A 12612-nucleotide genomic window follows, 5' to 3' on the forward strand; every position below is an offset into this window, starting at 1 on the left:
AAACATCAGTTAGAAGTCACACTTACTTGGCACTCAGAATGCACTTTGCCATAGAAGCACAATAGAAAATGTGGGAAACCAGCATCTCAGCTAGTATTAATTCAGTTCACACTTCAAACCATGGTAGTCACTTTGAATTAAAGAGGATTTGTGGGGAGCTTTCTAGGTCTCTACTGCCTTCCTTATGCTAGCATTTTTTTGTGTGTAAGAAAAGGGGAGTAGGAAGGAATACATTTTTTCTTTGCAGCCATGGCAGTAACTTATCACACACAAAAAGATGAAACCATCCAAAAGATCCCTAGCCCAGCTTTATGTTCACAGATTTATGTTCAGAAATCAGACAGTGCCTGTTATGCCACATTGTTTTATTTGGCACTATTTATGTTCCAAAGAGATTTTACATATATTATCTGGTTTGATTTAGTCACCATGGAAATTTTGTGAAATAGGTCATTCAGATAATACTATTACCTATTGACAATTTCCAAAACTGTAGGGCATGTCTGTTCAGATTATAAAGGGACACCAAATGCCAATAAAAATAAATGAATCAAGGCACAATGCAAGTGGCATAATGATTAAATTTCAGAACCCTGAGAAAGAGGAGGAGAAGGAGGAAGAAGAGGAGGAGGATGCACCAATTGAATGCTCTCTGCCTGCCAAGGACTATGCCAAATACTTTGCATTTATTATGTTGATTCATTTAATTCTCCAACAATTCTTTGATGGAAGAACCCCCACTTATAGATGACAATGAATCACAATGCTTAAACACAGCTAATCTGTGACAAAACCCAGGATTTGAAGCATCCAGTCTTGTTCTAGAGCCTATTCCCTGGGCCATTACACTACAATGTCCTCCTAAAATTCCCAAAAGCTTTCTGAAAGGAAAAATCTGGTCAGATAAAAAGACCAGGAGTCAGAAAGACATCAGAGTTCTCCACAGAAGCAATGGATGCTGGGAGACAATGGAACAATACCTTAGAGTTCGGAAAGAAAGGTGTTTACAAACTGGAATTCTACACACTGTAAACTGCTGACTAGGTGCAAAGTGGGAGAAAAACACTACGAGACAGACAAGGCCTCAGAATTTCCTTCCCGTCAGCCCTTCCTCTGGAGTGACTGGAGGGTATATTTCATTTAAAAGACAACACACATCAAGAAAGATCAGAACAGTTTCCAGGAGGGAGTCTGGGAGGGAAGGATGGAACTAATAGGTTATCTGACAGGTTTGCCTATGTGGAAAACTGGACTGAGAGGCATTTTAGATAGCTATTGAAAAGCTTAACAGATGCAAAAACAAAAATCTCAATAAGAAAAAGAAATGTACTCAATGATATGATACTTGTCTCAGAAGTGAAGAACATTTAAATAGACATAATAGTGAAATACATATACCCAACAACTGGGAATGGGTTTGACAAAAATGTTGAAATAAAAAAATGTACTGACAGGAAGTCATTTCTAAACAAACCAGAAATATCAAGAAATAGCAGAATATGCTTATTATTTAGGAAATTTTTTATAAATGCCAGAAGAAATACTGTTCTATAGAGAGTAATTATTTTCTGGACAGGGAGAATTGAAAAAAAGTTGTAGAGGTCTGCTGCTTTTCATTATATCTTGCTCTGTTTGGTTTTTAATACTATGCATTACTTTGATATAAAGTAAAAATAAATTAGAAGAAGTAATATCCCTCAGAATCATGTCTACCATTTGCAGAAATAAGTCTATCTGTACCCTACAGGCAAAATCTGTTAAAGAGCAAAGTGAATCTCATTTTAGAATTATAAAATCAAGACAGTTTTAATGTAGTATATTTTTAAATTAAAATTTAAATGATATTTTCCATGGATATTTTACCATTTCTATAACCCTTAACCCATATAGTCTATGCATCCAAAAAATTATCATTTAAGCTTTTTGAGCAACTGTTTGTTTGCTTGCTTTGCTTACATCTTTCAAGTCCTAGCCTTTATATCACAAAATTTGGTCAACTCATGTCAGCTTACCATGAACTCTTCCTTTGGTGAATTTATAAAGCACTAATCATTCATTTGCTCATTCCACCAATAGTTATTGAACACTTTCTTTGGCCCAGATATTAAATAAACATTTAATTAGACAGTTTTGTAATTTTTCTTTTTATAATTAAATGTAAAGCAATTCTATTATATTCCTTTAAAAACAAGGCAATTCTTTTTGGAAAGTTCATAAATAAAACAAATTTTCAAACAGATTTCATTTTTTACTCTGTTTTGCAATAGAGATTAATCAGAAGAGTCATTTGTCTAGAATCATCTTTAGAAAAATAGCCTTGTTTTATTTTATTAAAAATACTGTGCCCCTTGAACATTCAATTTCAAAAGTTCCATATTTGGTTAATAAGTTACAGCCTGCAAAATTGTGTAATCCATCATTTTCAGCATGATTCACTTAGATTGGTGGGAAATAGTGAAAAAAAGAGCAACTTCACTCATACCCATTAATATCACCATCATGATTCCTTTGACTGCTAAACTGTACTATAAGTAATAGAGTTTTAGTATCCTAGCTCAAATATTGGTGGAATTGTTTGTTGAGTAGAGTTAGGATGGAATGAGGTTTACTTACATAAATTAGTCTGTAAAGTTAAGAACTGAACTGGCTAAAAATACATGTTTCAGTTTACAGTCTCCAATGTCAGTTTTTAGAAATCATATTCCATTTTTTTATATTCTGAATTTTATGCCAAAAGAAACACAACAAAATTCATCCATCGGGGTGCATGGGTGGTTCAGTGGTAGAATGCTTGCCTTCCACGTGGGAGACTCAGGTTCGATTCCTGGACCATACACTACCACCACTCTCCAAAAAATACATGCACCTATTTTAAATGTGTTCCAAGGCATACAGGGCTGATAATTTCAATTAAATTCAGTTCAGCAAACATATCTTGTGAGCCTCCTTCTGTGCCAGGCACCATAGCAGGCAGTGGAGAACAAGCCATGAGCAAGCAGCCACAGCTCACGGTCTACCTGAGAGAACAGTAATTACAAGTGTGGTGAATGTTCAGTGGGCAGCCGGGAAGCTAGCCTACTCTAGGTGTTGAGGGAAGGGCTTCTGGGGGAACTTTTTTTTCAATCCAACAAGAATCCATATCTTTATTAATGATATAAACAGTAACAGATTTCAAACCAAGTTGCAGTTGTTCTTTTTGAACATGAAAGAGACTTCTCATTTTCAGACATGTGCATTGTCAATTCCATTATATCATTTACAGCATCACTCTTGTTGTTCCTCAGGGCATGGACTGCCTTTGCTCTACACAAGTTTGCTTGTGACATGACCAATTCTATGTCCGTAACTTCCACACCTGCGCATCAACCTCTTTCTCTTCACTCTTGTACAGGTGGAGTTTGTGTGTTTTCTTGAAAGTCTGAGACAGCTTCACCTTGAACTCTGAACGTCTCAGCATCTGCTAGCTGTACTTGTTGAGATAAATCCTCAATCTTGGCTTTCCCCTAAACTACGTAGATAACTGAAGGTGGACTCTTGCAGATAACTGGCTTTGTGATGACTAAGGATGTTCTTAGATTTCAGAATAGTGACTCTAGTAACTCCTATAACCTGTCAAAGACCCAGTATGGTCATAGCCTACCATGTCTTCTCTTCATGCCAACTCTATTTTGCTTTACTGACTGATTCTTCATCAATTTCAGCTGCTACTGCCAGCTGGACGTGTTGCACAGTAGCTCATGTAGAAATCTGTTCCTCCAGCTCTGGTAACTGATTCATCCCTGTCAGATTCTGTTCCAGACCCTGACTCAGCCTGGTGCTGTGGCAACTCCTCTATAGCAGGATCAAGTTCTGCGCCTTCACAGGGCATTTTGTGCAGTGAACGTGGGGTCAAGATGGTGGCAGAAAGAAAGAGTGACCCACACCCGTTGCAGAAGGAAGCCTGGTCCCAAGTGGCTCGAGGAATTGTTTTTTAAACTGAGAGTTAAAGGATGAGCAGCTGTAAGTGTGGTAAAGCTTGAGGAACAGCATTCCAGGCAAAGGGAACAGCGAGGAGAGGGAAGTGGGAGAGTGCGATGTGTTTGAGAGACCATAAGAACGCCTAGAATTTATTGTGATGAGTTCATTTCAAATCCGGAATTAAACCCTTGTAGATTTAATGCTAGCATATGGCATATTAGACTTCCCTGGATGAACTGTAGCTCTTCTGGGTAATGATGATGGCAGAAATATTCTAAGAGACACGTTCAAATTATGTGCAATCTTCCCACTTGGGTTGAGACCAGCATGGGTAGCAGAGCACCAGATGGGACATAAGTGAAACAACATGGATTCCCATCACTCGCTGGCCACAAACTCTGTGTGACTCAAGTCCCTTGACATCTCTAGGCTTCACTTTACTCCTATGTAAAATGATGGGATAGACGTATATAAACTCTAAACCAGAGACAACAAGTATTGTATGCCTCAACTTGCCTGCAAATTCCAATTTGATGAGCAATGTCTGCCTTTGGCCCAATTTTAGGGTTCTTTTATTAGTTAGCTGTAGGATCAGGGGATTTCTAATGGCTTGCCACAGATTTGTTGTCCCTGCTCTGCTCTAAGTCCTTTTCCAGTTATACTATTTTGTGATCCTATGAGAAAGAAGATTTGATCATAGCTTTCACAAAGTGATGTGACTGGCTTGAGTTTCCTGTACATATTTTGTTGCTAATGGAAGAAACAAAGAATGAAATATTTAAAAGGCAGAATTCCAGAAAGAGGAGGTAAAGAAACTCGGGACATGGATGACACCAAAATGGGTAACTGGATCTTAAATAACTTCAAACACCCATATCTTAAATATTGTGTATTTAGTTTTTCCTTCCAACATGCATAATTTTGAAATGCCATCTGTTTTACATTACATGTTTAATTTGTCAAACGTGTTACTCTTGGCTGGATTTTAGGCTGCTTATAAACAGTTAATGTAGGCAAGTGAGAAACATCCACATAGCTTCTACTCGAGCCGTGTTAACAAGCGTGAACTTCTCTCAACCTGCTCTGTGGGACACAGAGCCCAGTGCCTCCTGCTGCACTCTCAAAGAGGAAAACCAAAGATGCAAACACACTCACTTTATTTTTTCTCTAATCTTGTACTGCAAAGGCCATCTAGGGTTAAAAAGTCTAAATGATTTTAATTTAATCTGCGCTCTATTCGATTCAGGAGAGAAAAGAAGCCATACTGACAAAAAGCAATCCCAAATTTTAAACTACGCATTCTCTGAACACCACAATTAGGCGATATCAAATCTGTCTCATTTTTCTTTCCCTCCCAATCACAAGTTCCTTTCCTCACCCCAAGGCATGTAAATGTAGGTATAGGAATGGTTATGGGTATTGATCTATCTATACCTATACCTTTAAATGTTGTATACCTACACCCGTGCCTGTACCTACACATATACATGTACATACCCCCGGGTCAAAGCATCTTATCTCAAATTTCCACCAATTACTTACCAATGATGTCAAAATAATAAATCCCAAAATACTCCATTAATTTCACCAAAATTAGACAATCTTTCTAACAGTTTAGTAAATTAAAGAGAGACATGACCTTAACACTATAGAAATTCTATAGAAATTAGTCTGTTTCATAAAGTTTCTCTATTTGTTCATAAGCAAACCTTGTTTAGATATGGCCATTTTTCCACAAGTGGGCTATAAAATATACTAACCATTATAAATTGAACCTACTCTGACTCTATCTGAATCTATCTTTCAGTTTTTATAGCACTGATACTAAATTTGCATTTATGTAGCACTATCAATTGTACAGAACAGTTGAAAATGCAGCTTGATACTTAAACTAGCTCCTCATTTTGTAGATGTGAAGACAAGAGTAGTTTGACTTACTTCACTCTTATTATGCCATCTGGACCTTAAACTGGCATCCAGCCCATTAGACCATATTTATCCACTAATCCACAGTTTTCCTACTTTAGGCATACATTACTTTGACTGATTCTAATTAAGGCAGCTCCTTTTACCTATCTAGAGATGTACCTTGAGGAAACACTCTCTATTTTTTTTTATAGCATTTTTATGAACTCTTCTGGTCCTTCTTTTAAAAATTTTCTTCATTTTTATTTTTGTCACACTAATCTACCAAACTTGCCGATGACAAATCTGACTGAGCCAATACTCTCCTGTGAATCAGCCAACCTTGGTTCCCCTCACTTACCCTTATGCCTGGACTTGGAGACAAACCAGAGAACTCAAACAGCTGAGGAGGTACAATGGGCTAGCGCTTCCATGAAGAATTAGCAGCATTGCTATCTTAGTTCAAACTGACCAATTACTTTGATGTGCCTCCAAATGGGAATAAAACCAATATTTGTTCCATCTATTGAATTGGAGAGCAAGGAGAGACCTAGCAGGGAGATTCTTAAGGGATGAAATCAGGCTTGTAACTTGATCAGCAGTGTCATGGAATTGAGAAGTGAATTTCACCTGCTCCTCAAGTGAACAAAGCAAGTTAAAGAATATTCCAGGGTCCAAGCATTCTGAACATCTCTGCTGTACCTCCACTGTTTCGTAGAGGAAGTCGGGGCAGTCAGGTAATGCTCTTCTTGGTCCTCAGCTAGCTTAAGGTAGAATATCATAATTTTCAAGTTTGAATGACATAAATCAATTTTCCCTCGCGTGCATGCCGTCAATTAATATCTTTATAAAACATACTTCTAACTCACCACATTCTTATTCTGATTGGCTAAAATAGCAAGGGTCAACACATATACTACAAGGTACTCACTCTCCGGTTTTAAGTATGCCAACAATTACTTTTTTTTTAACTAATGAGGGATGCATTACTAACCTCTTACTTCCTGTTGCTGATACTCTTTGTTTTTAAGGATGGGGTGTGAAATCCACATCCACGGATGATGCTTGCGGAGTTGAGGAAGCATGTAATGCGTTACAAATCCCACAGCGCCAGCCAGGGCAAACAGTGCAATACTGAGAAATGGCTGTAATAAAGAGGGCAAAGTCTCATTACTTCATTTAGAAGGATAAGGGAAGAGAGTCCCATGAATAATGCATAACACTACTATCCTTTTCCCATTTTCCTCTTAAAGAACAGAGAGCCAAATTCAGTTCTTGTTTTTAGGCCTTTAAAATTTCCTCTGATAGCATGAAACTGATCTGTATGTTGAGAACCACTGAGATGGAGTGGAGAGCTGGACTGTGGAAGTTGAGAGGCTGGAGGATCTCAGCCCATAGGCATAAGTCGTTGTCATTTTTTTCTTCTAATACGGAGAGGTAGAAAATAAGAAATTTAGCTAAAACTTTTCCTCATTGAAAGGGAAGGTTATAAATGTACAACATTTTTGTATAAGGATAGCAAGCATTTATAAAACTTTAAGCCAGAAATCCCATCTGGAGTCCTCCATGTTTGCCTTTCTAGCTGGAAATTGGGTTCAATTTTACCTGATATAGTAACTCCCTGGAAGATAACTCCAGTTTTCTTCATTCACGGTGGTATGCCTTTAGCCCACCTTATTACTACTAACTGTCATCACAGTGGAATCTGCAAAGATGTGCTTTCGATCTTGCAAACAAAACAACTCCCCAGATGGGGGAAAGAGTAAGGGTAGAACAACTAAATCAAATCTCTGTTGTGGACCAAATCACATCTTGGACATAATTCTTAAAAACACTTGGATATCTTCCTTGAATCTTTGAACTGGTATTTTGTTTCCTTCCTCTGTCTCTACTTCCCCTGTCAATACCATATATCTCCATAATCATCTCTATTATTAATGAGAATAAGGAGGTGGAAGAATGTAAGGTTGAATGGATGCTTACTCGTAAGGACAGAAATACCGTGCTGGCACTGACTGCAAATGATAGAACAGCAGCCACCGTGCAGATAATGAGATCTGATTTTAAGCTATCCATCTGTAAAGAGAAAATCAGATGTAACGTTTGCTGGGCTTTTTTTTTTCTCTCTCAGAAACTCTGTTTACCCTATAAATCAGGTGACAGGACTAGAACTGGATAAACTGCTCTTTCATCCATTGCTTACCTGATATATTTCCAGTAGGGCACACTGGATGTACCATTCACTACCTCCTGTTTTGGAAACATCCAGGGAGACTAAGACAAGGGCTGGGGAAAGGAAAGGCACCCCATAAGGTTAGCACACACCTGCCAGCCATAGAAAAATGCAAGGTTCTATACACGTGTAAGGGGAATAAGGTTCTTCTCCATAGACATTGATCAGATACAAGAGAGCTCACAAAAGGCACCTTAACTTATTAAGGTTTGCTGAAAGTGTGCAACCAAAGTGCCAATAAATTATGCTTGACTTCAGAATAGCTTGGATTTTAACATGCAAATAATCTTAGTATGCCAAACGGAACCTCTTATTTACATTTTGTTTTGGATCAAAATAAATTTTACATTTTAATTTACTGTCAGATAGGGTAAAGACAATATCAAAATTATTTAAATATGTGTATTATATTTATTATATACATATATACATATATATATCATACACACAGATAAAATTTTCACGTAACTTGCTAATTGCATAATATATATACTATACATAGATAACAAAATCTTCAGTAACTTGATAATTTTCCATATGCAAAATTGTGATGCAAATAGGGTCTAGCAAAAACAAGGCAAAGTTAGACCGAAGAATGTTTTTCATACTGCAGGCACATAGAGAATGGTCTGCTTGCTCAAATAGGGTACAGTATAATACATACTTGATTGTTTAGATAGCCCTCAAAGGAACATCAGGGACCATTTAGCCAATTCTTTTCTTTCTACAGAAGAGGATTAGCTGCAGTACACAATTATTGAATATTTCAAGGCACCACATTGTTACCTGGAAATTCTGAAACCATCCAGATATTTTATCTCACCCTTCTCATATTGAAAAGGAAGTATTTCTGCCAGAAAATTGTATAGACAGATATGCCTCCATTTCCCTCTACTCCCCCACTTTTTTTCACGTTTTTAAAATTAAAATGTGGAGTTTCTCATAAGTCACACTGCTGGCTTGCTAACTGCAGTATTGACATCAAAGTGATAGGAAGAAATCAGGAAGGGCTTCAATGAAGTAACCATGGCCTGAACCGTTGATGAAATTATCAACCACAGCTTAGATACAGTGATTAATCATACCTTTAAGAGATACATTCTCAAAGTCAGTTTATCAATTAACTACTAAAATTGTTTTGAATTTCCTATTTCAAAGTCTTCAATTAAAAAAAAATCTTCAATTCACATACAGGTATTGACTTTGGAAGAAATTATATAGCGATAAACCAGGGACCCTAGATTTATTCTTAGTAATAGAAATCTGAATTTTTAGCAGGGAAGATCACTGATTTTTTTATTTTGAATCTATAAAAATGCCATGAACATAGGTTTTCTCCAAAAATACACTATTAGTAATAGTCGAAATCCAAGTATCTCCTTTCATTCCAAACATTTTCAGCAGGTCAGACTCTCCCTTTGGGAAGATAAACTTTCCCCAAATATTCTGATTTAAAAATTAGGTGTGATCTTAAATTGATCAATCATCCTTGGCTAAAGGCAAAATAGTGACCCACAAGGGTAACTGCTGCGGGTTGGGGGTAGGAGTATGACAGGAGTGTATTTCTTCTTTCTTAAAGCAGGGGGAGAATGGGCTCAAGCTATAAATTTTTTCACAAGTGAGCGATACATAGAAATTTCATCGTGATTTTTGTCAGTGTCATGAGTATTCCTTATGAAAACAGACCGTAACACAGCCTTTCTCAATTTGTGCAATTTTCTTTTTGCCCACTTCTTTTTAATATTGTAATTTTTAAACAGCTTTGTAGAACTAAAATTGGCATAATAAAAAGTGCAGGTATTTATAATGTACAATATGATCAGTTCTGACATGTACATCCCACGATCTTCACCACAATTAAGATAATGAACATCCATCATCCCCCCAAATTCCCTCTCCTCTGTTTACTAATCCATCCCTCCACCTCTCCTGCCCCTGCCCCCAGAGCCCTGCCAACAATCCACATTCAACCATGCCACCTCTGTTCTTAGTGAAGAGAATTTTTATGTCCTTTTCTATACTGGCAGCCAGCTGCAAGAGCCGGGATGGATACTGATGCCCGCCTGCATAAAGAGCATAACTTATTGTGCTTTACTATAATTTATCTACTTCTTTCTCCTATTCGTCCCTGAATGTTGTGCAGTGTTCCTCTGGCCTCCAGAGCTTCACATAGTTGTTCCTGAGAGTTCCAGTCTGTTGAATAGTTGTTTTGGTGGGAAGACTAAGTCCTGGAAGTCCCTACTTTGTCATTTTCCCACAATCCCTTAGGTTTGATTTTTTTTTTTTCTGGTATGCTGCATGGAGGAGGTCACATTTCATTCTTTTTCCATGTGAGTATCCCATTATTATAGCATTATCTCTTGAATTTTATTTTTGGGGGGAAAGTGCATAAGCCAGTTTTGGTTTTTTTTTTTTAATTTAAGCCACCCCTATTGGTTGTGTGCAGTGGTTCGCACCCAGAAGTAATTTTAGCTCCCAGTAAACATTTGGAAACGTCTGGGGACATTTTTTGTTGTCACAGTTCAGGGATGGGGAAAGGGGAGTGATACTGTCATCTGGTGGGTAGAGGCCAGGGATACAGTTAAACATCCTACAATGCACAGGGTAACCTGTCCTCAATAAAGAATGAGGGGCTGAAATTGTCATTAGTGCTGAGGTTGAGAAATCTTGGTCTTATGATATCGAATTGTGGCTTTAATTTGCATTTTCCAAAAGTTAATGATGTCAAGCATCTCTTTGTGTATTTAATTTTAAAATACCATTTACAATATCTAAAATACTTAGAGATAAATAGGAGAAAAATGTGCAAGACCAGTATATTGAAAACTATTGAATATTGCTGAAGGAAATTGAAGAAATAAATAAAGACATATGCTGTGTTCTTAAATTGGAAAAGTCAATATTGTTAAGAAGTCATTTCATGCCAAACTGATTTATAGATTCAATACAATCCTAGTCAAAATCCTAGCAGGAATTGAAAAGCTGATTAAAATATTTCTATGCCAATGTAATGGACCTAGAATGGCCAAAACAACTTTAAAAATAACAGATTTGGAGGACTTATACACCTGATCTCAAAGTTTATTTCAAAGTTATAGTAGTCATGGCATTTATTGTATTGACACAGACAACAAAATCAAGGAAACTAGACTGTTTATGTGGTTAATTAATTTTCAACAAAGGGGCCTTACATAATGAAAAGAATAATATTTTCTACAAATGTTGCTGGAACAGTTGGACAGCTACCTACAAAACAAAACAAAGTAAAAACAAAGCAACAAAAAACACTTTGACCCTTGCCTCACCTCACATGCAAAAATTAACTCAATGTGCACCATAAACCGAAAAGTTGGAGCTTAAACTATAAAATTTGTCAAAGAAAACATAAAAGGAAGTCTTAGTGACATTGCGTTTGGCAAGGGTTTCTTAAATAGAACACTGAAAGCTTGAACTGTAAAAGAAAAGAAGTCAATAAATTGATGATCAAAATTAAAAACTGAAGAAATGAAAAAGCAAGCCACAGAACGGGAGAAAATATTTGCAAAACATATATCCAACAAAGGACTTTTATCTAAATATATAAAGAACTTCACAATTCAAAACCAGGGAGTCAAATAAGCTCTAACCTCCCACTCCCCCATGTACCCTTGCTGCACCTGGGCAAAAATTTTGAACAAGAAGTTCACCAGAGGAGGTATACAAATGGCAAACAGTCATTATTGAGCTTTTTATTCTTGGTGCTATTTAATAAAACTCTATACCCTCTCTCCCTTTTTTTTAATGCAATTTTTTGAGATCTAGTCACACACAAAATAATCCATCCAAAGTACATAAACAATGGCTCACAGTAACATCTATGGTTGTGCATTCATTACCATAATCAATTTAGAATATTTTCATTACTCCAAGAAAAAAAATAATAAAAATAAAAAAGAACACCCCAGATTTTATTACTTATCTGCCTATACACTGGATAAAGGGAATGTCAGTCATAAGATTTTCACAATCACATAATCACATAATAAAAGCTATATAGCTATATACTCATCACCAAGAATCAAGGCTACCAGGTTACAGCTCAATAGTTTCAGGTATTTCCTTCTAGCTATTTACTACACTAGAAACTAAAAAGGAATATCCATATAATGCATAAAAATAACCTCCAGAATGACCTCTTGGCTCAATTTGAAATCTCTTAGCCACCGAAACTTTATTTTGTTTCATTTCTTTTCCCCATTTCAGTCAAGAAGACTTTCTCAACTCCATGATGCCAGGCACAGACTCATCCCTGGGAGTCATGTCCCATGTTGCCAGGGAGATTTACACCCCTGAGAGTTGTGTCTCACATAGGGGTTGTGAGTTTATTTGCAGAATTGATGTTCTAGTTTGCTAGCTGCTTGAATGCAATATACCAGAAATGGAATGGCTTTTAAAAAGGAAAATCTAATAAGTTGCTGGTTTACAGTTCTAAGGCTGAGATAATGTCCCAATTACAATAAGTTTATAGAAACATCCAA

General features: G+C 36.8%; 1 protein-coding gene and 1 pseudogene across 4 annotated transcripts in view; both read right to left on the reverse strand.

Moving 5' to 3' along the window:
- Positions 1 to 12612, reverse strand: part of PCNX2 (pecanex 2) — a 460152-nt gene that overhangs the window by 174157 nt on the left and 273383 nt on the right. For 3 of the 4 annotated variants that reach the window (XM_077168355.1, XM_077168358.1, XM_077168354.1), the window contains 2 exons: positions 7846 to 7938; positions 6857 to 7007 (listed from right to left, as the gene is read on the reverse strand). In XM_077168355.1, coding sequence (XP_077024470.1) covers positions 6857 to 7007; positions 7846 to 7938 — 244 coding nt within the window. The remainder of the gene's footprint in view (positions 1 to 6856; positions 7008 to 7845; positions 7939 to 12612) is intronic. The other variant, XM_077168357.1, reaches the window with a different exon arrangement.
- On the reverse strand, positions 3111 to 4685 carry LOC143689444 (nascent polypeptide-associated complex subunit alpha pseudogene; annotated as a pseudogene).

The sequence above is a fragment of the Tamandua tetradactyla genome, chromosome 7, assembly GCF_023851605.1.
Source record: "Tamandua tetradactyla isolate mTamTet1 chromosome 7, mTamTet1.pri, whole genome shotgun sequence".
NCBI classification, from domain to species: domain Eukaryota; kingdom Metazoa; phylum Chordata; class Mammalia; order Pilosa; family Myrmecophagidae; genus Tamandua; species Tamandua tetradactyla.